General features: G+C 45.4%; 2 protein-coding genes across 2 annotated transcripts; one reads left to right on the top strand and one right to left on the bottom strand.

Annotated features, from left to right (window-relative positions):
- The first annotated feature begins 76 nt into the window (after nt 1-76).
- SRRD (SRR1 domain containing) lies at nt 77-1,980 on the top strand. Its single transcript, XM_062590579.1, has 7 exons — nt 77-180; nt 255-295; nt 384-541; nt 614-712; nt 954-1,108; nt 1,383-1,428; nt 1,705-1,980. The coding sequence occupies exons 1-7, from the start codon at nt 77-79 to the stop codon at nt 1,927-1,929; spliced, it is 828 nt and encodes a 275-aa protein (XP_062446563.1). The 3' UTR covers nt 1,930-1,980.
- Nucleotides 1,981-3,054: 1,074 nt separating this feature from the next.
- On the bottom strand, nt 3,055-11,194 carry TFIP11 (tuftelin interacting protein 11). The gene is made up of 12 exons (XM_062590575.1): nt 10,942-11,194; nt 10,535-10,688; nt 9,691-9,847; nt 9,033-9,160; nt 8,369-8,521; nt 7,045-7,554; nt 6,244-6,350; nt 5,855-6,023; nt 5,454-5,697; nt 4,675-4,817; nt 4,213-4,378; nt 3,055-3,502 (listed from the first exon to the last, which is right to left on the bottom strand). Exons 1-12 carry the CDS (start codon nt 11,136-11,138, stop codon nt 3,147-3,149), a joined length of 2,484 nt encoding a protein of 827 aa, XP_062446559.1. The 5' UTR covers nt 11,139-11,194; the 3' UTR covers nt 3,055-3,146.
- Between the last annotated feature and the right edge of the window lie 459 nt (nt 11,195-11,653).

Genomic DNA, 11,653 nt, shown 5'->3' with positions numbered 1-11,653 from the left:
CGCCTCGGTGCCGGGAGCCGCTCGCCGCTCGGGGACACGTGACCGCGCGGCCGCTACGGGGGCCGGGCGGGGGCGGATGGCGGCGGCGGCGGGCGAGTGGCGCGCGGCGGGGCGGCGGCGGCGGCGGCCCTGGGCGGCGGAGGGCGGCGGCGCGGTGCTGCGGCGGCTGCGGGAGGCGCGGTGAGGGCCCCTTCCCCCCCGCCCCGTTTGCCCCGGTGCGCGGTCCCCGCTCACGCTGCGCTTTGCCCCGCCAGGGACGACCTGCTGGGCTCCGGCTTCTGGGCGGCGAGCGCCGGTGAGTAAGCGGGCCGGGCCGGGCCGGGCCGGGCCGGGCCGGGCCGCGCCGGCCGCCGCCGCCCTCACGCCTCTCTCCGTGCCCGCAGGAGCCATGCGGGACCCGCTGGGCCGCGGCGCCGAGCAGGCGGCGGGCGGCGCGGCGCGGCCCTCGCGGTGCGTCTGCTACGGCCTGGGGCGGTTCTGCTCCTGCCCCGCCGCCCGCCACCAGCTCGCCTTCCTGCTGCTGCTGCTGGAGGAGCTCCCGGTAAGGCCCCCGCCGCCTCCCCCGCCCCGCCGCCGCGCCCGGCCCCCCCCCGACCCACGGCTCTGCCCGCAGGTGCCGCGCAGCCAGTGCTTCGTCTTCGACCCCGCGTTCTCCGAGCAGGAGCTGGCCGTGCTGGGCGAGCTGGGCCTGCGCCTCCTCCCCGACAACGAGGTGAGCGGTGCCCGCCGCCCCGACCGCTGCGGCACGGCCCTTCGTCCACCGCGGTGCTGCAGGGGCTACAGGAGGAGCAACCTGTCACGCTGCCGCGGTTTCGCAGGGCCCCAGCTCTACCCCTGCGGCGCTGGGGAGCTCCTGGGGCTGCCTGGAGTGACGTTAGTTCTGCTTACGCTGTCAGCACTTAGGGAAGGGGAGAAACTAACTGTGAGTAACAACAACTGTTGTTTATATGCAGGAGGGGAAACACTGTATTCATGAATCTGCCACTCTCTTTTATATGATCCACTGCGGAAAAGCTTTGTATAACAATGTCCTGTGGAGTAACTGGTCCATAGAGGCACTGTCCAAAATGGTCATCATTGGAAACAGCTTTAAAGGGATTGAGGAAAGGTACAGTCGTATCCCTCAGTGAAAGCTTTCTGTTTTTTCTGCTCCTTGACTCGCTGCAGCGACAACCCTCTCTTCACATGCCTTCTTCTATGGTTCCTGGTGATGATTTTCATGCAGTACATAGGCTTTGGCTTATTTTCAACTCACTGTGAAGTTTGTAGTCATCAACACTCTCTTTCTACCCCATACTTCCCTTTAGAAAGGAAGTCATCTTACATTCATAAGAATATGTAGCATGTCTAATGCTAATTTACCTTGTTTCTTTTTCTGGTAGGCTGTTGTCAAGAATCCTGGAGAGAGATTATTCTTATATAGCAAAGGTAAGAAGCACTAGCTTTGTAAATACTAATGCTTTGCATTGGCAAAACACCTATTAATGAGAAAGAAAATTTGCAAGAATAAAAAAGCCTTTACAACCTAATTTCTTGGATGTTCTAGTATAGAAATGAATCTCCAAAAATCATATTATCTACGAAACACTGCAAACAGTGGTTTTAGTTAGCTTAAGATACAGAGAGGATGAGAATGGTATTAACACAACTTTCAAGAAAAGTTCATCTGCATCATACATAACTGTTCTCTTCAACTACACTTAGGTCTTAAAAGGGACAGAGGAAATTGCATTTCCAACTCACCCTCAGTATATGGATACATTTAATGACACCTCCATCCACTGGTTTCCCTTGCAAAAACTCCAGGAGCTCTCCAGTGAGGTTTGGGAGTTCCTGGAAGAGCCTACTTACCAAGAATGTGACGACTTGGAGATCATCAGAAAGGAAGACAAAGTGAACCTGTGCAGTCCTACTGCAGTGGAGTCTTAACAGCTCTGCAACTGGTGCCTTGTTTTGTACGGTGTTTAATTTGTTCCCCTTCCCCCAGCAACTACACGCGCTTGAGGTTAAGCTCAAGGATTGGCAGTGTTGTCGTTATCTGCCAAACTTAGAAGTGGCAGCACCTGAAAACTGACCTTTATGGGACAGGTTTGTCTCTAAAAGAGATTATTTATTAAATGTAAAAGCTATGCTGTGGTTTATGCTCACTTAACTAGAGCTAGCTAATTTAACTAAAAAAAAGTTTTAAACCACTCATGTTGCTGAATTGTGCAAAAGTGACTATTAAAAGTCTTTGTCTATACTTCTCATAATTTGAAATACCCAAAAGGGGTATTATTTCTGGAGGATTTATAGTTCAAGGTGTTAATATCCAGTTCCAAATGTAGGCTTAAAATGTCTCAGCTGAGGACTAGACAGGACTTCAGCTGTCTGGTGCCACTGAAAACAGCTCTTCAGCCACATTCTTCTGTGAAGAATTGGGTCTTTCCCCTCTAGAACAGGAGAGAAGGAAGAAAGGGGAAAAAATAAAAAAAGAAACAAACTCAGTTACCATTCCTCAGTAGTGAGTTTCTCAGAGTACGTGTTCTGTGAATATGCTGGGCGGGGGGGGGGGGAGGGGGGGAATCACCTCCCTTCCAGCACTGTGATCCAACACAGCAAAGAAAGGCTCCTGGACCTGACAAGGGCCTGAGGTTTAGAACACGCACCAGCTTGAATGAGCCAGCAGCACACTGTGGCCTGGCTCTGAATAAGGGCACAAGAATTTTCACTGTCAGCAGTTAGAGGCTGTGAAATCTTCATCACTGGAGACTTCTGAGACTCAGCTTAAATTTTTGCAGATCTGGGGTAGGTAATAGCCCTGCTTTGAACAGAGAACGAGCTCCAAAGGTCCCTTCTAACCTTCACTTGCCTGATGATGTGAAAGGACAACTGATGGATCTCTATCAGAGGTGGCAATTAGGCTAGCCATCAGAACTGCTTGTTTCTCCTTAGCACCAACTTCCACATACAATTTTACCTATTGACACCATTTGAACAGCTCTGAAGAAAAAAAAAAATCCTGGCATATATCTGAAACTTCATTTACTTACAAATCCTGACATACAACTGAAGTTTCATCTATATACAAATTTGTAACTTCTTTATTCTAAGACAGTTACATTAAAATAACAACAAGATCATCTTCACAGTTTAAGGTAGGGGCCTTATTTAGCCATATCAATGAGACTCTGGAGAGAGGTTGGCACCCAAGTCTTTTCTCCCTGTACAAATACAACACCTCTGTCAATGTAAATCACAATCCGTCCAAACGTATACAACTGTTTTCCTTCATGCCGTTTTCCAATCACAGGCATGAAAACAATATTGTGTTCCTCCGCTTTTGTTTGAATTAGGTCTTTAAAATTCATCGGCACAGAGCTGGCAGCCATGCCTATGCCTCGCTGGGCCATGTTCTCAGCCTCTCGACGCTCCTGCATGGCTTCATACTGAAAGTCTTTCCTTCGCTCTGTGTGCGTGAGGTAGGCAATGTTCTCCCGAGCACCTGGTTGCATGTAGCCACCTGTTTGGGAGTGAGATGAAACATGTGAAAACAAGGTCCCAGGCCATTCCTAGCACAAGGTATATAAGTAAGCTCCAATCCAGGGCACAGGAAGTATCAAATCTTGTAAAGCAGATTCATAAACTTAAATCCTTTTCAGACATTCTTGTTTCTTATGTTTTATAGTGTTAATATGATGTAGACTAGGTAGGTCAATCAGTGAACTGCAAAAGCAACAGGATTTGATGCAGTCCTCATTTGTATCTGAGCATTCACAGCAGAGGAGGATGCTGCACTGCTACTGACAAAGGGAAAAATCTGAACCAGAATCTCACCCAAAATGAAAAAACACACCAATGAATTAGAGCTTCAGAATCTAACATTTTTAAATGATGGTCTCTGATGGTCTCTCAATAACTGACATAAAATATACTATATTCAGATTACACTGAAAGAGAATCAGTTGCTTAATGGCAGAGGCAACCAATCACCAAAAATCTGTTTTGCTTCAGTGAAGTGCAGACAATTAAGTAACACCTTACAGGCATTACTTATGAACAGAGCAAGGTAAAAAGCATTTAGAATTTTGCTGCTCATTGAAGCTGCTGAAATGCTGATTAGCAAGGCCATAAACCTGTATTATATATATAAATACACACACACACACAGACTCACAGGAACAAAATGTTGCTTTATTGGGAGAAGTGGAGCCACGAAAATAAGCCACCTACCAACACTAGAAGAGACAGCCCGGTTCATGATATCAAGAGCTTCATTAAATTTATCTTTGATGGATGGATGCGCCAACACTTGGTCTGAGAACATGGATTTCCAACCCAAGTACCACTTCGTGATCTCTTCATAATTGGGGCTGTTACTAAGCCAGGAGCACAGCACCTGCAAAACGGTATGACAGATCAAATTCAACAGGACAGAGAAATGGAAGAATTTATGGGAGAAAACCCTTATTATCACTTAGTATGGCTATTAATGAGCTTTCATAACTGAGAAAAGGACTGTGACAGTGTTAGGAAGCAGACTTTAATCTGATAGGTATGAAGCTATGAGTGGCAATCACTCCATTTTACAGAAAAATTCCAGTACTGGAGCAGCAATTACTAGGCAGAAGTCACTAAAAGACTTCACTGTGAATCAAGTCCATTAAAAGTTATTCAACCTTGATTATTTCTCACCTGCAGCCACTTAGGGAAGAAGTGTTTCTCCAGCAGTCCAACAAGACTGGAGACAGAAATCATTCCTTCCCAGTCAATTACCCAGTAGAATGCATCCATGTGTTGCTGGTGAGGGTTTATGATGAGCTCATTCAAACACATCCCTAGAAAATGAGGGAGGAAAGTTAGAACAGAACTTGACTCATTGTTTTTTCAGTGCTTTGACCTATTTAACTAGCAACATACATGACTGGAAGAGCAGTTGTATTGAATATTAGCCAAAAGACCTTCAAGATTTTTTGAACTGTTTGACTGCTACCTGCCTCCAAAACAATATGTAATTTCTGGAAATGGAAACAATGTGCTGCCGGAGTTGAGAAACTTAAAACATTTTTATTTTAGACTAAAGCATCTTTCAGCCGGCTTGCATGGCTGAACGGTGAATTACAAGATCCCATGATGAAAGCATTAGTGTAGACCAAAATAAGGCAGGAATTACCAAAAGACATTTTATAGCACAGTATTACATATCAGCTGTCAGACTCATGTGATTCCTCTGTTCTCAACTGAGACAGAGAAACAAGACAAAAGCCACTAAGAATAATCAGAGCACTTCCCTTTTCTAAAACATCTATCTATCTGAAAAAAATGCATGATAATACTAACACAGACGATGTAAACTTGCTCTAAACTAATCAATAATATCCCTTTGAAACAACAATATATGTATTTTCCAGCCCTAAGAGGGAAGCTAGCAACCAGCTCATGCAAGAAATTCAGCACTGTTTGGCTTGTCTCACCTAGTTTAGGCACGATGTTTTTGACCATGAAAGCCTCCCATGACCCTGGTGTAAACACATCTTTCCAGGGCTGAAGGATAAGTTTGGCCGAGGAGTCGCTGGGATGCCATTTCTGCAGCGCATTTGCCAGTTTATTTCGGATGGGAGAATACAGTGGTTCTAATCGTGCCTGCATCAGGGGAAGCCAAGGATGAATCCAAGAGTGGATTGGGACTGTGTCTGTCAAAGGATTCCAGTTTTCAACCTTGAGGCAAAACAGATACAGATAAAAGTAAGTCTACCCTTTAATCAATAACCTCTGCCAAATGCAACATACCAGCAACTTTGGAATTTTTAGTCAACTAATTTGAAATACTAGCTCAGAACACAGCTTTATTCTAAAGCAGCTCCCCTCATCTTACCTCTTTCTGTAGCTTAGGGAAGATGAGCTGATCCAGAATGTTATCCAGTATCCATACAGGAACAACGTGTACCCAGCTATCCAAGAAGTCCACCATTGACCCACAATTCCTGGGTTGCCACTGCGTTACTATGTTTCTTACATAGGGCATCCAGATTTCCCACATCAGTCTAGGAAAAAAGCGAAGTTAAGCTTAAAACTATATCTCCAGGCCTAAATAAACCAAATGGGTAATAGCTATTTAAAAGCTGCTTTTCTTTTAAATATAGCTAACAGCTGGATTTTATCTGACACATCAAGAGAATCATTTAAAAAGCACACATCTATCTGTTTATCTCTAAGGAAGCAGCCTTTGAAGATGTTGCACAAACTATAGTTCATGTTATTTACCTGTGAAAAGCATCTGTTGAAAGATCCTGCCCACTGTGTGATAACAGCTGATCATTTTCCAAAAGGCTCTTCCATTTGGCTATAATCTCTGTGCCATACGTACAGTCCTGGAAATAATATAAGGCATGGGCAGTCTTTATCCTTTTTCATTAATTGCAGCTGGTATCTAGAAAGAGCAGGCTGATAATAGGCTTAGCAAGAGAGAGCATTCTCGCCCAACTCTTCTGCCACTCAAAAGGCAAGCCAGGCACTTGTAGCAGTTACCAGTAATCCCACAGGAGGAAAACTCCACTTTATGGATTTGAAATACCCCAAAGGTAGAAAGGTGATAATCTGTTCTCCACCCTCTCTCCAGGTGTATCGAGAGAACCTGGACTCTTTCACCCATCACAGGCTAAATGGCATAAAGAACAGAGAGCACAGATACGACTAATTTAAAAACAGACTTTTCAATTTTTGCCAAAAAAGGAGTACAGACTTAGCTTTCACATACTTTGTCTTCCCAGAAGCCACTGTCATAAAAGGGCTTGATTTTAATCTTACAGGCTTCTACATGGTTCACCATTTTATATGCTTCGGCATTACCGAATATCTGGGTAGTGGTGGAGAGCTTATCAACCTTTCGGATACATTTATTTTGCTCTAGCATGAGCACTGGGAGCTTTCTCTGGAGCTTTCCTCTCCTCTGCCATTTAATCAACATTCTGATCACAGTGTGGGGCAAAAAGTGAAGGGAGTCAAAACAATAAAGGCAACTTAACCATCGAATAAAAACTGTGAAGAAATCAAACTAATACGCACCTTGAGGGGATCCCAGTTCTTGAAGTAATCTTTCATGAGGGGATAAACTATTGCTACTGCCAAGTCCACCCTATCAGACATTCGGTACTCTTCATAGTACTTGTCTTGAAGTGTCTCAAAAATCTTTGCACACTCATCCAGGGTTAGGGGATTTTCACAACAGGGCTGCATCCGTCTCTCACACTCTTCCACCATCTCCAGGACTTTGCTGAGATTACTAATTGCTGTCTCCTCGTGAGAGAGGACTTCAGACATCTTCTGTATCTCATGGGTCAAGTTGACAACCATGTCTCTTTCGTACTGCAGCTGCCGGTCATTCTGGATGATCTCCTGCTCTGTGATGTCAATGAGAAGTTGTAAGTTGTGCTCCAGCTCAGGCAAAGCAAATCCCTGAGGCTTTGAGTCTTTGCCCAGTGGCTGCTGAGGACTGTCATCTGGAATATTGTGCTTGTGGCTAATTTGACTGTAGCTGTAATAAACCTTCTGTTCACGGCCCGTCATATCTATAACCTTCCAACAAACAAGAAAAAAAGCATGTCTTAAAAAAAAAAAGCCAAAAACTTATTTCATGTTTAAATTGAAAATTTGGATTTCTGAGTACCTTAATTATTCCAACAAGCTACTGATACAATCAGGTGTTCTAAGCTGTTTCTAAAAAAATCCTACTCTCCACCTGAAGATTTAGAATGAATGAATAACACTACATGGAATCAGAGCTGGAACTAAGTGCAAAGAAAAGGCCTCTTTTGGCCTCTGAGCTTGGAGAGAAATGTCCTCTTCCTCTAACATCAATTTTACCATTTCACCAAGTATTTCTACAAGGAGTGATAATGCAAACACTATATAATTCATTATGGCACAAAGTCTTAGCTGATTTTATATGTTTTTAAAGACATGTAATTTTAGGTGAATAATTAAGTGCATCAAGGACAAATCTAGTTACTGTTACTTTTAAGTGGAGGGTGGTGCAGAGTATGTGCTCAGATGCACAGTCATAACAGGTACAGCTGGGCTTTCAAAGGCAGACATGCATTTAATTTAAGACAAACGTGAGACAATTAAACTTAACTTATAATGAAAGACATCTAAGCTAATTTGCATTTTTCTGAGGGCAAAAGGTTGCTTGTGCTCAAGTGCCATGTTCCTGGGGACATAATAGTGTGTTAAATGATTTGGTGGCAAGTCTGAGGCCTTTGATTTTCATGAGGCTGTGGACAGCTCATTCTTATAAGTATCAAGATTACCAATGGCTAGGAAGCGCTCACAGTACTAGTGCGGACAAGTCATTTTCCAGAGATGCCATCACTTAAGTTATCAGCCTTACCTTGACTTGAGACAGCTCCTTTTGAGGTGCTGAAAGCTGTTTGCTGATCCTGCCCTTGGCTTTCAATTCTTCTACTGTCTTATAGTTGTATTTGGGCTTTTTCTTGCCTCCATTAGGATCCTTCCTCCACTGACTGAGCTCTTTTTGAAATTCCTAAATAAAAACAAGCAGGAGTTGCAGGTTGCCTCTCTATCATGACCCAAACTTATCTATTTTCTACAAAAAAGATAACCAGCAGATTAATGAAGAATGCCAAATGCCATGCAGCAAAGTAACAGAAGTAGTAGTAAAGCTGAGTGACAAACTGGCTCAGATGCTGTGGTCCACTCAAAAATCCTAATCACGATTGTAGCAATACATTTCTGATTTTTTTTAATTAAATAACAGGAGAAAGAATACCTCCAAATGTTTTTACTATTTTAGCCAAAGAGGATTTATTCTGCGGAACTTGTAGCAAGAATACTGGAATAAAGCGAGCCAGAATTTATGAAAAGAACATTGAGTTTACAAGAAAAATAAATGCATGAAACAGTGTTATGTCTTTGGCTTCTTACCTAAAATTGGCCTAAACAGTTTTCTCTGACATAGAAGCTGATACCAGACCTGAATTTCATACAATACAATGCAACAATGAGAAGAGATATACCAAGAATCACACACGCACCTCTTCAGCTTCCTCTTCTGAGTCAACAACGGGGAAGTCTTGCAAAGATTGATTGGTTCTTTCAGAACCATATGCCCCCACAGCTCCTTTGCCTTTTCTTTGTTTAGCCTCAATTGGATTGATAATACCTGAACAGGACAGTAGTTAGATCAGAAAGGATTACAGTTTAGTCAGTAAGAAAAAACTGAAAGTACTTTTCTTACAGTAACCTGAGTTATCAAATTAGCAATAACCATGTGGCCTGGCATTCTGCTTCTTACACTATAGTATCTACTATGACTACACTAATTTCTTAGTAGTTATAAAATTACTTAATTTGTGCAGATAGTCACAAAATGCAGAGTACTATGCACATACGTATTTCACTGTTTTCTCATTCTACTGCATGAAATAAACATCTCTTGATTCTGAGCTGACTACTCGTGAAACTTTATCTCCTTTCTCTCTTCTTCTTCTTCTCATACAAGCTAATGAAAGCACAGAACCAGCCTACAGGAAGTTAAACATAATTGAATATCATAAAGATTCACATAATTTACAAGAGATGCCAGAAAATGAGAATGAGGTCTTAAGCCACCTCAAGATTACAGTTCCTTAAAGAATTCAATCTCTTGTCCAAATTCCAAGTTAACAAAACACAAACATGCAATCACAGTACCTTGAGCATTCTTCCCAAGACCTCTTCCAGGGACATAACCCATCTTCTGGAGAAGCTTCTGCCCAATTCCCTTAGTGTGCCTCTCCCAGCTTCCAAAATCCATGAAAGACTTGGTCCCCCCTACAAAGCCTTTCTGACTGGGTTTGAAATTACCACCCTATTTAAAAAACAACAAGAATTTTGTAAAGGTAATGTAATAATCAAGCTTTGCATACATCTACTGAAAACAAAGGCACCCTCCCTGAAAGATTCAGCTGTCATCCCACTGTAGTGCTGTTTTTCTGGCTCTCGATGGCAAAGAGCACCACTTTGGTGTCCATTTAAGCTGCCCGTCACTTATGAACTTTCCACGCAAGTTGCCAGTTATTAGGCACTATCACTGACTATAGCTGCACCTGCTACTGATCCTTTCTATGTTTGATAGCTAAAAAATAGGGCCTGGATTTTAACCTGTAACATGCACATACTTATCATCTTGTTCTGCAGGAAGAAATCATCCTTTAGGCTTTTAATAGTTGAAAGAAAGGAAATAAAACATAAGCATTCTTTAATTTTTAACCGCAACTGATCAAAATTAATAGGATTAGAATAGAAGGGCTCAAAAAGGAACAATATTCCCAAGGACACAGAACACTACCTAAGTATAGCTATAAAAAAATAAATAAATAAATAATAAAAAAAACCCAGAAAAGTTTCCTTTAACTACATATAATATCGGTTCTCTGATTCACAATTACTCCTCCCTTTCTTGAGTACTCTATTATTGGTTCAAGAACTTTGATGCTATTATAATTCAAGCTTCATAAATGCATGACAATTAAAAAAAAAACTCTGGATAACTCACTGTTTTTAACTTCTTCGGCACAAATTCTTTAGGGATTTCTTCCTGCTTAACAGGTTTTTCGTCTTCATCAGAGTCTTCTTCTGACATATCCTCAGCGGCTGACTTTTTCAGTCCAGCACTGATGAAGTTCACAGGGGCTGAGTAGTCCCTAGAACTATATATTTAAAAAAAATGGTTTCTGTAAACGTTTATGGCATGATTTCTGCCCCGGTGAACCCCTGCATACCCCCAAACAACCCTTGAAACGGGGGTATCCCACCCTAAGGGGGAAATTTAAAAGCTGGCAGCGGCTAAAGCAGCGATGCGGCTGCTTGGTCTGCCCGGAAACAGCGGCGCTTGCCCCCAGCGCAGCCGGAGCGGCCTGCGCGCCCCCCCGGCGCCGGTGCCCGGCCGGCCCCAGCGCGCACCGCTTGCCGCCGAAGCTGGGCCGCTCCTCGTCCGAGTCGCGCTCAGCCCACACGCCGTAGGTGGCCTCCTCCTTGCTCTGCCGGTGGCGCTGCCGGTGCGGGTTGAATTCGTTCTGCAGGTCCCAGTCCGACACCTCGAAGCTCTCCATCTCCACGCCATCCTCCCCGTCCGTCCCGTACAGGTGCGACATGGACATGGCGCCGCCGGGCACCCCCGGGCCGCTCCGCTCGGCGCGACTCAGCGCGGCCCCGCCGCCGGGCACCCCCGGCTCGGCTCGGCCCGGCTCGGCCCCGCCGTCGGGCACCCTCCTCCCGGCCCGGCTCAGCGACTCCGGTCCCCGCCGCCGGGCATCCCCGGGCCTCTCAGCTCCGCTCGGCGCGGCCCCGCCGCCGGGCACCCCCGGGGCGCTCGGCTCGGCTCGGCCCGGCCCGGCCCCGCCGCCGGGCACCCTCCTCCCGGCCCGGCTCAGCGACTCCGGTCCCCGCCGCCACGGAACGCGCCCACCAATACCAAGCACCACCCGGAAATGAACCCTCTCCTTCCGGGTCACGCGCCCCGCCCTCCGGCCGGAGCCACACACCCCTCCACCATAGAGACGCCCGCGCCAGGGCGGGATAAAGCCGACGTCCCGCCCCGCAGCCGCCGCTCTATGGTCTGGCGGACCGACAGAGCCGGCGCGGCTCGGGAGGCGGCGGGTCGCCAGGAGCCCCG

Source organism: Rhea pennata, chromosome 17, assembly GCF_028389875.1.
Source record: "Rhea pennata isolate bPtePen1 chromosome 17, bPtePen1.pri, whole genome shotgun sequence".
Lineage (NCBI taxonomy): Eukaryota > Metazoa > Chordata > Aves > Rheiformes > Rheidae > Rhea > Rhea pennata.
This window is presented reverse-complemented; position numbering and strand designations above follow the sequence as displayed.

Bases quoted from the DNA above. Each gene is read 5' to 3' on its own strand.
- SRRD (XM_062590579.1), top strand. From the start codon at position 77: ATGGCGGCGGCGGCGGGCGAGTGGCGCGCGGCGGGGCGGCGGCGGCGG. The intron at 713-953 runs GTGAGCGGTGCC...GTTTATATGCAG, and splicing joins GCCTCCTCCCCGACAACGAG to GAGGGGAAACACTGTATTCA. The intron at 1,429-1,704 runs GTAAGAAGCACT...AACTACACTTAG, and splicing joins ATTATTCTTATATAGCAAAG to GTCTTAAAAGGGACAGAGGA.
- TFIP11 (XM_062590575.1), bottom strand. From the start codon at position 11,138: ATGTCCATGTCGCACCTGTACGGGACGGACGGGGAGGATGGCGTGGAG. The intron at 8,522-9,032 runs GTGCGTGTGTGA...GTTTTTATTTAG, and splicing joins CAGAAGAGGAAGCTGAAGAG to GAATTTCAAAAAGAGCTCAG. The intron at 7,555-8,368 runs GTAAGGCTGATA...GTTTGTTGGAAG, and splicing joins AGGAGCTGTCTCAAGTCAAG to GTTATAGATATGACGGGCCG.